Source organism: Grammomys surdaster, unplaced genomic scaffold, assembly GCF_004785775.1.
Source record: "Grammomys surdaster isolate TR1022 unplaced genomic scaffold, NIH_TR_1.0 332335, whole genome shotgun sequence".
NCBI lineage: Eukaryota > Metazoa > Chordata > Mammalia > Rodentia > Muridae > Grammomys > Grammomys surdaster.
Genome location: NW_021627592.1, coordinates 56,906 through 72,100, shown reverse-complemented (window position 1 = coordinate 72,100; position 15,195 = coordinate 56,906). Strand labels below are relative to the sequence as shown.

The window sequence follows — 15,195 nt, the reverse complement described above, 5'->3', positions numbered from 1 at the left end:
CTTTCTCCTCACCCGCCAACATAGAACGCTACCATCCTTATACTGTGCTAGCGGCCCACGGCCATGTGGTGGCGCTGTTCATTGTTCACGCGGACATAGCAGGCAATGACTCAGGTCGGATTATGGTCTGTGAGGATTCTTCCTCCTGCCTGTGCTTTTCTTTCACCCATTTACATCTTCTCACCACTCACACCTTGACTTTATGTTAGATTTCTTTCATTCCTCTCTTACTGATTTGCAGGAGTCCCTATTGCTGTCTAGATATTAACCCTTTGTCAGCTTTAGACATCACAATATCATCTCCATTCTGTCACCCATCTGTCTATTAGCTTCATCCATGATGAAATCTGTTGAAAAGAAAGTTTTAATTTTGGGTCAGGAAAATGGATTAGGGGATAAACGCAGTAGCCATCTCCTCTCTACTAGAGTCCTATCCCCAGGAACTTAGTGGAGGGAGGACGGAGTCATTGAAGTTATCCTCTGACTTCCACACATGTGCTTATACACACACCCACACAATACTCACATAAGTGTGCAAAAATAAATGTAACAAAACTGAAATCTTTAGTTTTTATGTCACCAAGGACATCAACCATTTTTCCTATGGCCTATGTTTTCTGAGTGTCATACTCTTCTAACGCCCAGAACAGTTCAGCGGCACTGAACTGTCCCTACTTGCCTTTGTTGGGTATTTAATGTCATATTTTAGTCACCTCTGATCCATACATGTACTCGTGTGAGTGCCTCTGAGCGGAGCCCTTCACACCCTGGAACACACCTAGGCATGTGACATATATGTCTGTTCCAAAGAGAACTGGAGATATCTAGGAACTAAATCCAAGACCACTGTCTCAAAATAAAGTTGCTAGACTGGCCTGTTCTGTCCCCAGCTATATCCTCACCCCAAGCAGAGCAGCATGTTGGTAGGCATCTACCTGTGGACTTCCAGGCCATAGAGATTATCATCCTGTCTGCCACAGTGTCCTGGGATGGCAGGGTAGAAAGCTCCATTTAAATGTAAACAAGGAATCAGGGAGCCCTTTTTCTTTGATTTTTGCACCCCAGGCCATAATGCTAGCTAGCCATTCCTATGAGAAAGTCATGAAGACATATCTCTAGTTGCATAGCCCCTGAGGGAGGCACCTTAGGATTGTGCAGTGTCCCGTGGCTTTTTAATGCCCACCTCGACTCCTCGGTCAGGGCCAGTGGCTGCTCTGTTCACCATGTAAAGAGCTGGGAGTGAAGAGAGTTGGGGAGAAGCTCTCTTTCTTCCCTGATCTGAGTGTTTGTCTGCAGGATTTGAGTCTCAGTACACTGTTGTACCAACACCCGCAGGGATTTCTACAGAGTTCATCTGCATCTTTACAGTTGCCCAGCTATAGGAAGGAAACCAGATGCCATACTTGGGGAGTTTGTCTACAAAAAGAAGAGGGTGATACTTAAAACGATCAGAGTTGGGTCATTTTAATGATCAGATGTTGTCTAGACATACAACATCAACCCCATGGCTTTTCTATTGTTTTATCACAGGAGAAGAAACTGAAATTGAAACTGAAGAAACAGAAATGCTGACTCCTGATATGGACACAGGTGAGTTCACTTTTTTTTTTTTTTTTTTTTTACTGGTAGTTCACTGGTTTCAGCCAGCATTTTAATACCAAGTAAGTGTATATCATGTGTATAATATACACAAATACCATATAAGAGGTATGCATGTGTTGCATATTTAATCAATTCAAGCAATAATTAACTTTGATGTAGGTTTAAGTTTTAAAAACAGTAACACTTTCTTTCTCCTTCCCCATTGCTTTTAAGAAAAGCAAGCTCATCTTCTTTTTTTTTTTTTAAATTGTTTACTTATTTTATGTATTTATTCTATCTGCACACTTGCATGCCAGAAGAGGGCATCAGATCCCATTACAGATGGTTGTGAGCCACCATGTGGGTACTGGGAATTGAACTCAGGACCTCTGGAAGAACAGCCAATGCTCTTAACCACTGAGCCATCTCTCCAGTCCCCAAGCTCATCTTCTTGAGTGCCGCTTTTAAAGCCCAGGTTAGTTAAAATGGTTCTGAAGTGACACATTTCCATAGTTCCACATGAAATTTTTCCTAACAGATAAGAGCTTAGTCAGTTTAGTTTTGTCAAAAACAACTGGATTTCAAGCATCTTCCGAAATGGAAAGTAATCTACATTAGCTGAGTCGACTTGTCCTTGTCAGACATAAATCATGGTAACAGGAGTCCCTGAAGCTCTGTATCCTGGGCAGTTGTTCACCAAGGGCCAAACTGAGTTAGATGTGAGTCCATAAGAAAGTAGTAGTTTATTACAGGCAGCAAGGCTGGCTTCTGATCTTGACTACCTTGCTTTTATCGACTATTTAATTTTATCACCTTCAATAATATATCAGTTGATTTGGGGGGATTTTAAAATGAAATCCACATGATAATAACTTCTAATTTCTATGGCCTCAAATTAGCAATTTTTTAAGTAAATCACTGAGTACAGGATTTGTATCTCTGATCTCCAGAAGCCACTGAGGGATTTTCACACACACCCCATTTTGTCTACTGAAGATCACATTCGTTTTCACATTCCATCCATCCTGGTTTCACAGGATTCGGTGAACGATGCTGGCTCTCTTACTGCAAGAGTCTAAACCAAAACCTAAGATCACCACACTCTTCCCTCAACACAGTTTGTAGGCGAGGGGAGACCTGAGTGCATCTCTCCACATTCATTCACAGCTTCTTTTCCTTGGGCCCTGACCTCCTGTTGATATGTATGAAATAACCATCAGTAATAGGAAGTGTCCTTTCTCATTCCAACAAATAAGTTTCCTGACAAGGCAAATCCAGAGAGAAAATAAAGAAAGTATCCTACATCCCATCCTCTTCCTCCCTTGTGCTTTTCCTTACAGCTGCATGGTTTGAACCTTGCTCTACTGTGGTTGGTTTTTAATTGACAAATACCACACACACACACACACACAGCTCATCTAAAACCTGTTGATCCAATCATCCCGTGTCTCTGGCACATGACCTTTCAAGATTAATATATCTGTTGACAAATTATTATACTGATAATTATTCTGATGAGTTAAAAATGTGACACATAGCTGGCCAGTGGTGGCACACGCCTTTAATCCCAGCACTTGGGAGGCAGAGGCAGGTGGATTTCTGAGTTCGAGGCCAGCCTGGTCTACAGAGTGAGTTCCAGGACAGCCAGGGCTACACAGAGAAACCCTGTCTCGAAAAACAAACAAACAAAACAAAACAAAAAAATGTGACACACGCCTCACCCCAAGTTCTCATTGTAGTAAGGCCTGGACATGTGACATCTACTAGTGCTTGCTAAATGTTTAAGCTTTCAGCCAGCTTTCTACCCAGGGCCACTTTTAGTCAGAACTTTAGGAAATCAAGTCAGTTTTAATACTGAGCTAGAATTTCCCAATAAGTAAACAGTACTGTTTAATCTGCAAAACTACTTACTGATGAATGTGGCCTGCTTTGACACATACTATACAATATGTATGCACGTATTACGTGTATAATCTATTCACAAGTAGGGGGACCTGAATTCAGATCCCAGCAGCCATGTAAAAGCCTGGTGGTGGTGCATGTCTATAATGCTGTTGGTGGGGTAAAGGGCGGGGGGGGGGGGGAGGAAACAGATCACTGGAGCTCATGGCCAGCCGGTCTAGCCAGTTAGTGAGTCCCCTGTTTAGTGAGAGACTACCTCAAAAAATGAGGTGAAAAGGAACTGAAGAAGGCATCTGATGGTTGACCTCTGGTCTCAAATAGACATGCAAATCTACACCTGTATAAACATATCACACACACATGCCCCAAGATACATAGATAGATAGATAGATAGATAGATAGATAGATAGATAGACAGATGAATGGACAGATGAATGTATTATAGATAGAACCAAGAAGTGTCTACCTACAAGCTAATGGTTTCAAGAAAATAATGATATGATCTCTTCCTTTCTTGAAGAAAGAAAACGGATAAAGTCCTTATTACCTAAACTATCCTGTGGAGTCAAAAGAAACACTCACACTCGCAGGAAAAGAGTAATCGGAGGGAAGCCAGCAGAGGTGGTAAGCCTGCATGAAAATCACATGACTTCCAAGGGTCAGCTTGCGTCAGAGAACAGTAAGAGGATGGTGTGCTCTCGGGAGACCATGACTTTATGTGGAAATGTCTTAGGGTGGCCTGTTGGTGACACCATCCATTAGTAGAGCAGTAACCACTCAAATGTCTCTCATAGGGAGACTACCCATGGCAGGTGGCAATTAAGGATGGCACAAGAATCAACTGTGGGGGCATTTATATCGGTGGCTGTTGGATTCTGACTGCTGCACACTGTGTCAGGTAAAAATGTCTTCAGTATGTTTCACATTTCTTGAAACATGAGAAATAAATAATAGAGATGGTAGTGGTAGATAAAAGCTTGCATGAGAAACTGAGTTCTCCATTGCTATCAGTTAAATGGCTTCCGATATTCATGACCTAGACCAGGTCCCTCAGAACCTACTCTGTTCTCCACAGATAGACCAGGTTGCTAAACTCTAGCAAGGGCAGAGTTTAAATACTGAATGATTTTATTTGGCTCATTTGCCTTGTGCCAGCACAAATCTGTCTAGAAGAGTTTATGACTAAGCATTTATGAAGGAGAAATAGTAACCTGACATTCCTGATGGTCTTTCCATTTAATGTGCATTCTAGGCAATAAAATGCCCGATGTTCAATGCTAATTATCTGATATACTGATCCATCATTGGCTGGCTCACTCTTTGAGCCTAGATAAGTTATTTGTATGTGCCCAGCTCACAGCTGCTTTGAAGGCAAGGCATTGTACCAGGTAGGGGTACCACTTCTGTTGATATTGGGAAGATCCCTGAAGTGCATCAGGCTGCTCCTGACAGACTTTGAATCACTAAAGCAGGCAGCAGAGGAGTCAGAGGAATCCCATCTGCTGAAGGCCAATCATACTATGTATCCTTTTGACAGAGTCTTAGGGTTTTACTGCTGTGAACAGATACCATGACCAAGGCAACTTTTATAAAAGACAACATTTAATTCGGAATGGCTTACAGGTTCAGAGGTTCAGTCCATTATCATCAAGGCAGTAACATGGCAGCATTCAGGCAGATATGGGGCCAAAGGAGCTGAAAATTCTACATCTTGATACAAAGGCAGACAGGAGAAGACTGGCTTCCAGGCAGCTAGGGGGAAGCTCTCTCAAACTCTACCCCCTCAATGACACACTTCCTCCAACAAAGCCACACCTATTCCAACAAGGCCATGCCTCCTGATACTGCCACTCCCTGGGCCAAGCATATTCAAACCACCACAGACAACAGGGTTTTAAAATTCTCAGGTCCAAGAATCAGGGTAGACATAATGTGGACTCAGCTTTAGCATGTGACAAATGAGAATTGCAAGTCACACACGTATTCAGTGGGGAGTGTTGTAAGTGGTTGTATTATTTTGCTGGTAAATACCAGACACTGAGTGACTTAAAAAGCACAGATTTATTTTCTCACTATTCTGCAGGCTAGAAGATCAATGCACAGTTTGTGTTTTCTTGGAGTCTCTTGGCTTCCGTGTGCTCTCTTCTCATGGCGCCCTTCCTCTGTGACCTTCCCTCTGTACACATGTAGCTCTGAGATTTCGCTTTATCCCTATGAAGACCCATGCCTTACTGGATTAAAACCCAACCTTTACAACCCCATTTAACTTTAACTGCCTCCAATTAAAAGGACCATCTCCAAATGCAGTCACACTGAGATTCAGGACATCCAGAATGCATCCAACAAATTCAGCCCATAATAGCGACAGGATTGCAATCCTTCAAAATCTTGATTGGTTGACCAATCAAAGTCAACTTGCAAAGGGATTCTGGCCTCAATTTGGACTTGAGCATGAATTCAGTGAGCTCGTTTAGTGAGCACTTCTTATGGCCTGGATCCTAGGTCAGGCACTTTCACATACTGCCTTGTTTAGCATGGTCAGCAGTCCAAAAGGGTAACTAGGGTTCCTCCCACTTTGCAGAGAAGCGTACTGAACTGAATAAGCTAAAGAAATGACTTAGCTGAAGCTATAGAACGAGTCTGGTAGTAGAGCCAGGACATTATTAGCGTTTGATGACAATTAAGATGAATGCCTTCTTAGGAAATTTTAGGTGGTCTAACTTTCTGAGGTGGCATCTCCATTGAATGATGAAGTGTGTGTTGAATGACACCCTGGAAAAGCCTGGAAAGTGGAATAGCAAGCCTCCTCTTCTACCTTCCTTCTTTTTTTTTCTTTTTTTTTTTATTGGATATTTTATTTACATTTCAGATGTGATCCCCTTTCCCCATTCCCCTCCTACCCAGGAACCCCCTATCCCATCCCCTCTCTTTCTGCTTCTATGAGGATGTGGCCCCACCCACCTACCCACTCCCACCTCCCCAGCCTCGAATTCCCCTACACTGGGGCATCCAGCCCTCACTAGACCAAGGACTTCCTCACCTACCTATGCCCTACAAGGCCATCCTCCCCTACATATACAGCTGGAGCCATGGGTCCCTCCCTATTTGCTCCCAGGATAGTGGTTGAGACCCTGGGAGCTCTGGTTGGTTGGTATTGTTGCTCTCCCCACGGGGCTACAAACCCTTTCAGCTCCTTCAGTCTTCTCTCTCACTCCTCCATTGGGAACTCCTTGATCAGTTCAATGGTTAGCTCTGAGTATCTGCCTCTGTATATGTCAGGCTCTGGAAGACCTCTAAGGAGACAGCTATCTCAGGCTCCTGTCAGCATGCACTTCCTGACATCCACAGCAGCTTCTATCTTTGGTGACGACACTTGAGATAGATACCAAGGTGGGACAGTCTCCAGACAACCCCTCCTTCAGTTTCTGTCCCATGCTTTGTCTCCATATTTGCGCCCATGAATATTTTGTTACTCCTTCTAAGAAGAATCAAAGCACCCACACTTTGGTCTCTGGCAGTTCCTCAGAAAATTGGACATAGCATTACCTGAGGACCCAACTATACCACTCCTGGGCATATACTCAGAAGATGCTCCAACATATAACAAGGACATATGCTCCACTATGTTCACAGCAGCCTTATTTATAATAGCCAGAAGCTGGAAAGAACCCAGTTGTCCTTCAACTGAAGAATGGATACAGAAAATGTGGTACATTTACACAATAGAATATTACTCAGTTATTAAAAACAATGAATTCAAGAAATTCTTAGGCAAATGGATGGAACTAGAAAATATCCTGAGTGAGGTAACCCAATCACAAAAGAGCACACATGGTATACACTCATTGATAATTGGATATTAGCCCAGAAGCTCACAATATCCAAGATACAACTCACAGACCACACGAAGCTCTACCTTCCTTCTTAAAGATGCTCCTCTCTTAGTTTCCATGGCACCGAATCCCCTTGGTTTCTTTCTCTGCCCATACCTCTTCTGCTGTCCTCCAGGTTTCATCTGTGCTTGCATCACAGAGCCTCTGAACAGTTAGAGTTCCTCAATGGTCGGCCTGGCTTCCTCTCCTCCTCCGACTCATTCTTCCTAAAGTTATCTGTGGTCTAAAATCCCACTCTAAGGTGGCTAAAATGTAACCACAGTAGAGCCTTTTCTCCAGCTACTGACCTACATCCATCCATAGGTCCTGGCTACATCAAAATTACACTGGGAGCTGGAGAGATGGTCCAGTTGATTAACTGCTTGTCACACAAGGATAAAGACCTGAGTTTAAGCTGAAGAACCCACATTACAAAAAGTTTAAGCTGGGTGTGGTGACATGTGCTCATAATACAGCACTGGGGAGGGAGCTCCTTAGGGCTTGCTGGCCAGCCAGCATGAGTTCTTGACCAATGAGATTCTGTCACACAAGTAAGTTAGGCAGTGCCTAAGGAACAATATCCAAGATTTATCTCTGGTTTATCTGCAAACATGAACACAAATGAACGTGAGCACAGATATACACATACACACACACACACACAGAGAGAGAGAGGGAGGGAGAGAGAGAGAGAGAGAGAGAGAGAGAGAGAGAGAGAGAGAGAGAGAGAGAGAGAGAGAGAGAGATTGGGCTCTAAATGTCCAAGGCTTACCGTATATGCCAGCTCTTAAATATGGTCCCATTCCAGTGCTTCCTGTCTTTACAGACACCATTTATGTGGTTGACACAGGTAGAAATCTAAGGATCATCCTTACTTCCCTCTCTGAGCCTCCCTACAGCAAGGCATTCTTAATGTCTAAAAATGTCAGACCTTATCTCCTTTCCTATCACTGTCCTTATCATCTGACTGCATGACTGGCCTCCAGTTGCCTTTCCTACATGCACCCTGTCTACCCACGGTCCAACCTGTCTGTTCTCCACTGTGTAGCGCATACAATTGAAGAGTTTTGCAGTCCTCCTCCGATAGGCATAGAAACAAAACTGTCAACACATATAAATCATATAAGGCCATATATGTCTTGGCTTCCCTTTCTGTCACCAGTCTCACACTGCTTCCTGCCTGTTGAACCACCCACTCTGGGCTCTTTCAGATGCTCAAAAGAAATTTCTCCCTCTGCAATTTCTCTTCATAGATCCTTTCCCCTGCCTGGCATGATCGTTCTTGACTCTCTTACCTAGTTAATGTTGCTTTTTACTCAGATTCAACTCAACCCATTATTTCCTGTGGAATCATCCCCGAATGTTTTTAATCAAAGCCCTCCTGATAAGTTCTTAAAAGCCTTTCTCCTGTCCATTCCCCTCACTCCTTCACAGAATATCTCTCTTCAGCATTGTGATCACTCATTCAGTGATGCGTGTTTTCTAAATGCTTTCTGGTTTTGCTAACTTCTGCTCCCCAGTGCCTGGTAAAATTCCTGTCTGTGTAGCTGGCAAACACTATATCTGTGCCCAGGAACCCATATAAGCAGAATTAACCCTCAAGGAATAGTTATGATCCCGGAACCTATAACACAACCCAAACCAACATGGATGGCAGCATCCTTAGAACACTTTGGTATAAGTGAAAGCATCCAAACATCACATTATCTCCTAGGACACTGCTGCTGAACTGTACTGTGACTGTGCCATTATGAAGGAAAGATAAATTCTATTCAGTTTGTGCTATTTGATTAGGAAACAAGATTATAGATGATTTTTAATAATATACAGAGGACATAATTTAGAAAGATATTTTGAATGTTCAGGGTTTTGCTCATGGACAGTCCACTCTATGACATACTTCATTATTTGGAAAGGTTAGACAGATCATAGGAATAGCTGGGGTCTCAGTGCTCTCTCCACCGACCACTCAATCACCCTAGTTTACATACATGTAATTCTTCAGTATTATATCTGTCTTAGTTAGGATTTTACTGCTATGAACAGACACCATGACCAAAGCAACTCTTATAAGGACACCGTTTAATTGGGGCTGGCTTACAGGCTCAGCGGTTCAGTCTATTATCATCAAGGCAGGAACATGGTGGCATCCAGGCAGGCATGATGCAGGAGGAGCTGAGAGTTCTACATCTTCATCTGAAGGCTGCTAGTGAAGGACTAGCTTCCAGGCAGCTAGGAGGGTTGTGAAGCCCACACCCACAGTGACACACCTACTCCAACAGGGCTACTCTCTTTAATAGTGCCACTCCCTGAGCCAAGCATATACACCATCACAATATTACTAAGGATTAAAACACTGAGATTTATCCTTTAAAGGAAAGACTGCAAAGATGAAGTATCAAGATCTGTTATCTTTTTCTTGATATAGTTCATTTCCTGTTCCTTTCTCTTACAGAGCCAGTAAATATCGCAATTACCAAATATGGACGGCTTTATTAGACTGGCTAAAACCTAACTCTCAGTTGGCAGTTCAAGGAGTGAGCAGAGTTATTGTTCATGAAAACTATAATGGAGCCACCTACCAAAATGACATAGCTTTGATTGAAATGAGAAAGCCCCCGGGCAAGAAAGAATGTGAGCTCCCCCATTCCATCCCTGCCTGCGTCCCATGGTCTCCATATCTATTCCAACCCAATGACAGATGCATCATCTCCGGATGGGGTCGAGAAAAAGGTATATGCTTTACCTTCAGGGTTGGAAATTGGATTAGAAATGCATGGGGGCCTGTCTAATACTAACAGAAATATTGTGTACTGAAAAGTGAGAAAAGTGAGTGCCCATCCAGTAAGGGCCGCTTGCCTGGGCTCACAACCCCATTATCAGAAGGAACATGAAATTGGAGATGTAGCTTAATGCTTGGGTGCTTGTCTAGCATGTGCAAGTTCCTGGGTTTGATCCCCAGGACCAGAAAAAACAAAAAACAAAAACAAAAAACAAATGTGTTCTCATGATGGTGCACACCTATAATCCCAGAAGCAAGAGGATTGGGAGCTCAGGACCATCCTTGAGGCCAGTAAGAGTTGCTTCATTTTTGACATAGAAAAGTGCTAATTAAACAGTTTTAATCACACAGGGCTGAGACACAGGCAGAGAGAATAATTTGGCATAAGACAGTTGTAAGGTATGCAATTAAATTACTGTGATTTTATACAGTCACTTATCACATTAAATTTTTATCAAGCAACTATTTTGTGCAAGAAGATTCTGGATGTTGGTAAGGAATGAGGCAGGACTAGCCCCTGAGCTCCTGGAACTTCACATAGTGAGGAAGAAGACAGACTGACTGGAAAACTGCATCATTTGCATCAAATTGCTGTGAGCTGGGAAACAGAAGAGGGGACCTGGGACAAAGTCTTGCTCCTCAGCCCACCCGCCTCTCTTTGGGTGTTGTGCTTCTCTCATTTCCCTTGGGCTGTCAGTCAGTAGCACCCGACCCTTCTCTTTTTACAGACCAAAGGTGTTCAAGTCCCTTTGACTTAAATGTGAGGGAAGTTCTATCTCCTTGTCCATCACTTCAGGTCACTTATATAGGTCCTTCCTCAAGAGCAAAAGCATGTACGAGCTGACAATGGCATTGTATTCTCTAACTTCTTCAAGGCTGCTTTCTGATGGTAACTTCAAGGAAATCCATGGTTGTCAGAAAAGACATCAAGGATGCATATGGGAAGGCTCCATCACTGTCTCCTATGTCATTCCCCTATGGAGTCCATTGACTGTAGGAGAGGGTTACACCTCAGTCACCACAAGGGTCAGCTCTTTATTAAATGACTGTGACTTCAGGTTTCTCCTTCAATAGCCTTCCTTCGCTGTTCATTTAAATTTAGAAAGATAAATCTAGAAACTTATGGGATGTGAAGACTATGATTTTAATGTGCCAAGGAAGTGTCCTCAGTAATTAATATCTGTAATAATGAATAAAGTACATTCATTTATCTTCTTAATGGGTTACTAAGCTAAGACAATTTTAATTTAGGTTTCTCCTTTGCAGCTTCTAAATGTCTCTTTTCTCACTTTGTATAGATAACCAAAAAGTCTACTCACTTAGGTGGGGTGAAGTTAACCTAATAGGCAACTGCTCTGAGTTTTACCCAGGTCGCTACTATGAAAAAGAGATGCAGTGTGCAGGTAAGTGCTCAGAGGGTAACCTGGGGTACCCATTCTATTAGTCTGCTTTGATTCTTCCCGATTGTATCCGAATCTCCTTACACAGTGGTGCAAAGCACAAAAGTCAAGCAGAAAAACTATGCCAACTTAGGGAAACAGACGGAAGGTTTACAAATGATTTCCCATTCTGCACCTCACTCTGCAATCCCAAGAGGGACCCAAGACAGCCCTGTCAAGAAAGTTTTTAAAAAGTGAAAGTCGGCAGGGCAGTGGTGGTGAACGCCTTTAATCCCAGCACTTGGGAGGCAGAGGCAGGTGGATTTCTGAGTTCGAAGCCTGCCTGCTCTACAGAGTGAGTTCCAGGACAGCCAGGGCTACACAGAGAAACCCTGTCTTGAAACCGCCCCCCCCCACCAAAAAAAAGTGAAAGTCTTTCTGTGCATTGGTGTGAGGGACAGGAAAGAGGTGCAAGGGTCCTGACAGATGGAAGAAAATGTACTTTTCTCTCTCTCAGGCACCAGTGATGGGTCCATTGATGCCTGCAAAGGAGACTCTGGAGGCCCCTTGGTCTGCAAGGATGTCAACAATGTCACTTACGTTTGGGGCATTGTGAGCTGGGGTGAAAACTGTGGGCAGCCGGAGTTCCCAGGCGTCTACACCAGAGTGGCCAATTATTTTGACTGGATTAGCTATCACGTAGGGAGGCCCCTTGTTTCTCAACACAATGTCTGAAGCTACGACCTCCTTCTTTCTACACTTATTCTTTCAGGAGTTACATTTTAATTGAAATGAAACTGTATAATTAGTTCTCCTCAGAGCTGGCAAGAAGCAAGTCTTACTGGCTAGTCCTAAAGTTTCTTCAAAGTGTATGCCATTTTAGAATTCTGTCATGTAATCCCCAATAAATATTTCAGTTAAGCATACAAGGTGGTTTGTGTTTGTTTGTTTTTGTTTGTTTATCAGTGCCTAACACCATAGAACTACACCCTCAGCCCACACATTTTATTTACAGATAGTTTGATTACATTAACTCTCCAGGAAGGCATGACTTTTTGACGGTAGTTTAATGACATTAGACTCGCACAAGACTGTGTTCGAGTCACACATCTGCCAACAACTACATTAGACATTGGGTCATTTGTTATATTCTTCGTGTATTATTTTCCATCTTGTGGTTTCCCCTGGGGAGACATGAACAAGCATCTATTCATCCTAAACAGGGCACCAACTGCAGACCAAAGAAATGATCACACCCAAGTCTAGCTTGATAAAGCAATGAACATACTGGGGCTCCTTCAGGAACATGGAGGAGTAGTTACTTAAGGCAGCTAGATCACCAGTAAGCTCACCCAAGTATAGATGATAACTCAGAGGAGTTGCATCTCCCTCCGGGGCTTACTACCCACTTCGTAGACAATTCCACAGAAGAAAGCCTCCTTGCCCAGCTGCTGCTTACTGCTAACACTACACTGGAGAAGGACCTAGTGTTAGCATTTTGTCTAGGCTCCGCCCCACAGTTACCTGGCAACAGCCAGGTGTGCCTGACTCACTATAAAAGGGCTGCTCATCCTTCCTCTCCCTTTTGCCTTCTTGCTCTCTGTCCTGTTGCTCCTTACCTCTCTCTCCATTCTCCTCCCCCCATTCTCTCCTCCCTCCCCCACTTCTTTCCACATGCTCATCGGGGACCTACTCCCCTGCGCTCTCTCTCTCTCTCTCTCTCTCTCCCTCTCTCTCTCTCTCTCTCTCTCTGTTTCTCTTACCCTCTCAACTCCCCTCCCCATGCCCTGAATAGACTCTATTCTGTACTATAGCATCATCTTGTGGCTGGTCCCTCAGGAGGAAGGGATACCTCAGCATGGGCCTGCGGAGACACCCCCTTCCCCCACACCTAACTACACATTCACCAAAATATATTTCTTCTCTCTTTATCTTTTTATAAAACAACACCTATTGTCTCTTGTACCTTTCTGAGCTTCCTGAGTCTAGTGAGTCTCTTTAGTTTTCTGGCCTTTATGAACCCCTCTCCCTCTTTAAGAAGGAAAAAAAGCTACAGGGCATTCCACAACAAAGGAAGGTGTGAAAATGGATCCCTGTTTACGTAAAAAGCCTGGCATCATATCTTTGATGGGACAGTGACACCTCCCAGCTCTTGCCCCATTCCTCTGCTTCTTTAAGTAGTAACACATTTTCCTCCTGTCACAGGCTCCCCTTGACCCTTCCTGGAACCCTCTCCACAGCCCTCCATGCTGTCACAGACACTAGACTGCTCTCCTGCCAGCAGCGCTTGACTGTCTGTCCGGTTCCTTGTTCTAAGCCTCCTTGCCAGCCACGTCCTTCTGGTTGCTTCTTCTACTTTGTTCTCTCTTTGGGGTTCTTCATCTTGACTCAGTTGTCAGTTCGACTCACAGTCCAAGGACTCATGAATTCATATCTCCATTCTCGACCTTTCCTAGAAACATTAAGTACTTGCCACTTAGGGAGTACTGTGGTCAACCCTGTATTTCCTAACTGTGCCCCTTCCCCTCCGTCTCTGCACGAGGCATCACCATTTTGTCAGGGATACAGCAAGTGCTCCGCCTCCTCCACCACAACAGCCCGCTTTAATCTCAGAGCAGCGTTGATCATTCTCGAGGTATCGAGGTATCGTTTTCATTGCTTTCCTGCCTCTTCTCCAACTGTCGCCCCAGGGACAATATGAGACAGACGAGAGTCCTTACCTGTCCTCCTCTTGGCCGTACCTCTTGCTCTTAATTCAGAGATGTTCAGTGAATCAGCATTAACTTTACGATTTGTTTTAAAACCAACGCTGCTATTGTGAAGCAGAGAGTGGAGACGTCTATCTCCAACTGGGTTTGTGCTCCACCCCCTCCAAGAACTGCTGCGGTCAGATAATGAGGAGCACAAAAAGGAGAGCCTTTATTGTCAGTTTGGGGTTGACAACTTCAAACAATTTCCCATGAACTCACAGTAGCCACTGGAAGCCAGGGGAGAGCAGCTACAGCTCTGAGAAGTGTTAAAGCTCCAGGACAATGTGTGGAAGATATTTTAGAAGACACCTGTGTGTAGAAACTCAGAAGTGGGAAAGGCTGAAAGCTCAGAACCCCATTCTGCACACTGAAACCTGCATCAACAAAACAAACCCCAGAATGGACTGGGCTGAGGTTCTCAAGGGCAGTGACTCAGCTTTCCAAGGTGGCTCCACACAGAAAAAGACCGTGTACAGTGGGAACAGATGTTCTGACTCCAGGGTTTTAGAAGGTCAGGGGTGTCTCTCAGGACTCCAAATCACAGAATCCAATATGGTCAGCTTAGTACAAATATAGATTCAGTGCCTCCATCAGATTGGCCTATAGACAAGTCGGTGGGGCATTTTCTTGATTAATGACTGATACGGGAGAGCCGTGTAACTGGGGACAGTGCCACCCTTAGGCAGGTGATCTGAGCAAGTCAGGAGGAGCAAATCAAGTGGAGCAAGCCAGTAAGTAGTGTCCATGGTCTCTGCTTCGGTTCCCATGTCCAGGTTCACGCCCTGACTTCTTGCCCTTACTCCCCCAGAATTGTCAGAGGACATAAACCTTCCCATCCTTAAGTTGCCACTGATCATGATCTTTCATCACAGCAACAGAGACAAAACTGTTATACTAACAGGAGCTGTTAGTATAGTCTTGCTTTTATA

The 15,195-nt window shown here is 43.9% G+C and overlaps 1 protein-coding gene across 1 annotated transcript in view; it reads left to right on the top strand.

Moving 5' to 3' along the window:
• Nucleotides 1–12,445, top strand: part of LOC114616509 (complement factor I) — a 39,038-nt gene extending 26,593 nt beyond the window's left edge. Inside the window, exons 9-14 of the mRNA XM_028761952.1 lie at nucleotides 1,531–1,590; nucleotides 4,004–4,107; nucleotides 4,278–4,381; nucleotides 9,811–10,088; nucleotides 11,436–11,540; nucleotides 12,034–12,445. Coding sequence (XP_028617785.1) covers nucleotides 1,531–1,590; nucleotides 4,004–4,107; nucleotides 4,278–4,381; nucleotides 9,811–10,088; nucleotides 11,436–11,540; nucleotides 12,034–12,251 — 869 coding nt within the window. The 3' untranslated portion in view covers nucleotides 12,252–12,445. The remainder of the gene's footprint in view (nucleotides 1–1,530; nucleotides 1,591–4,003; nucleotides 4,108–4,277; nucleotides 4,382–9,810; nucleotides 10,089–11,435; nucleotides 11,541–12,033) is intronic.
• Nucleotides 12,446–15,195: the final 2,750 nt, after the last annotated feature.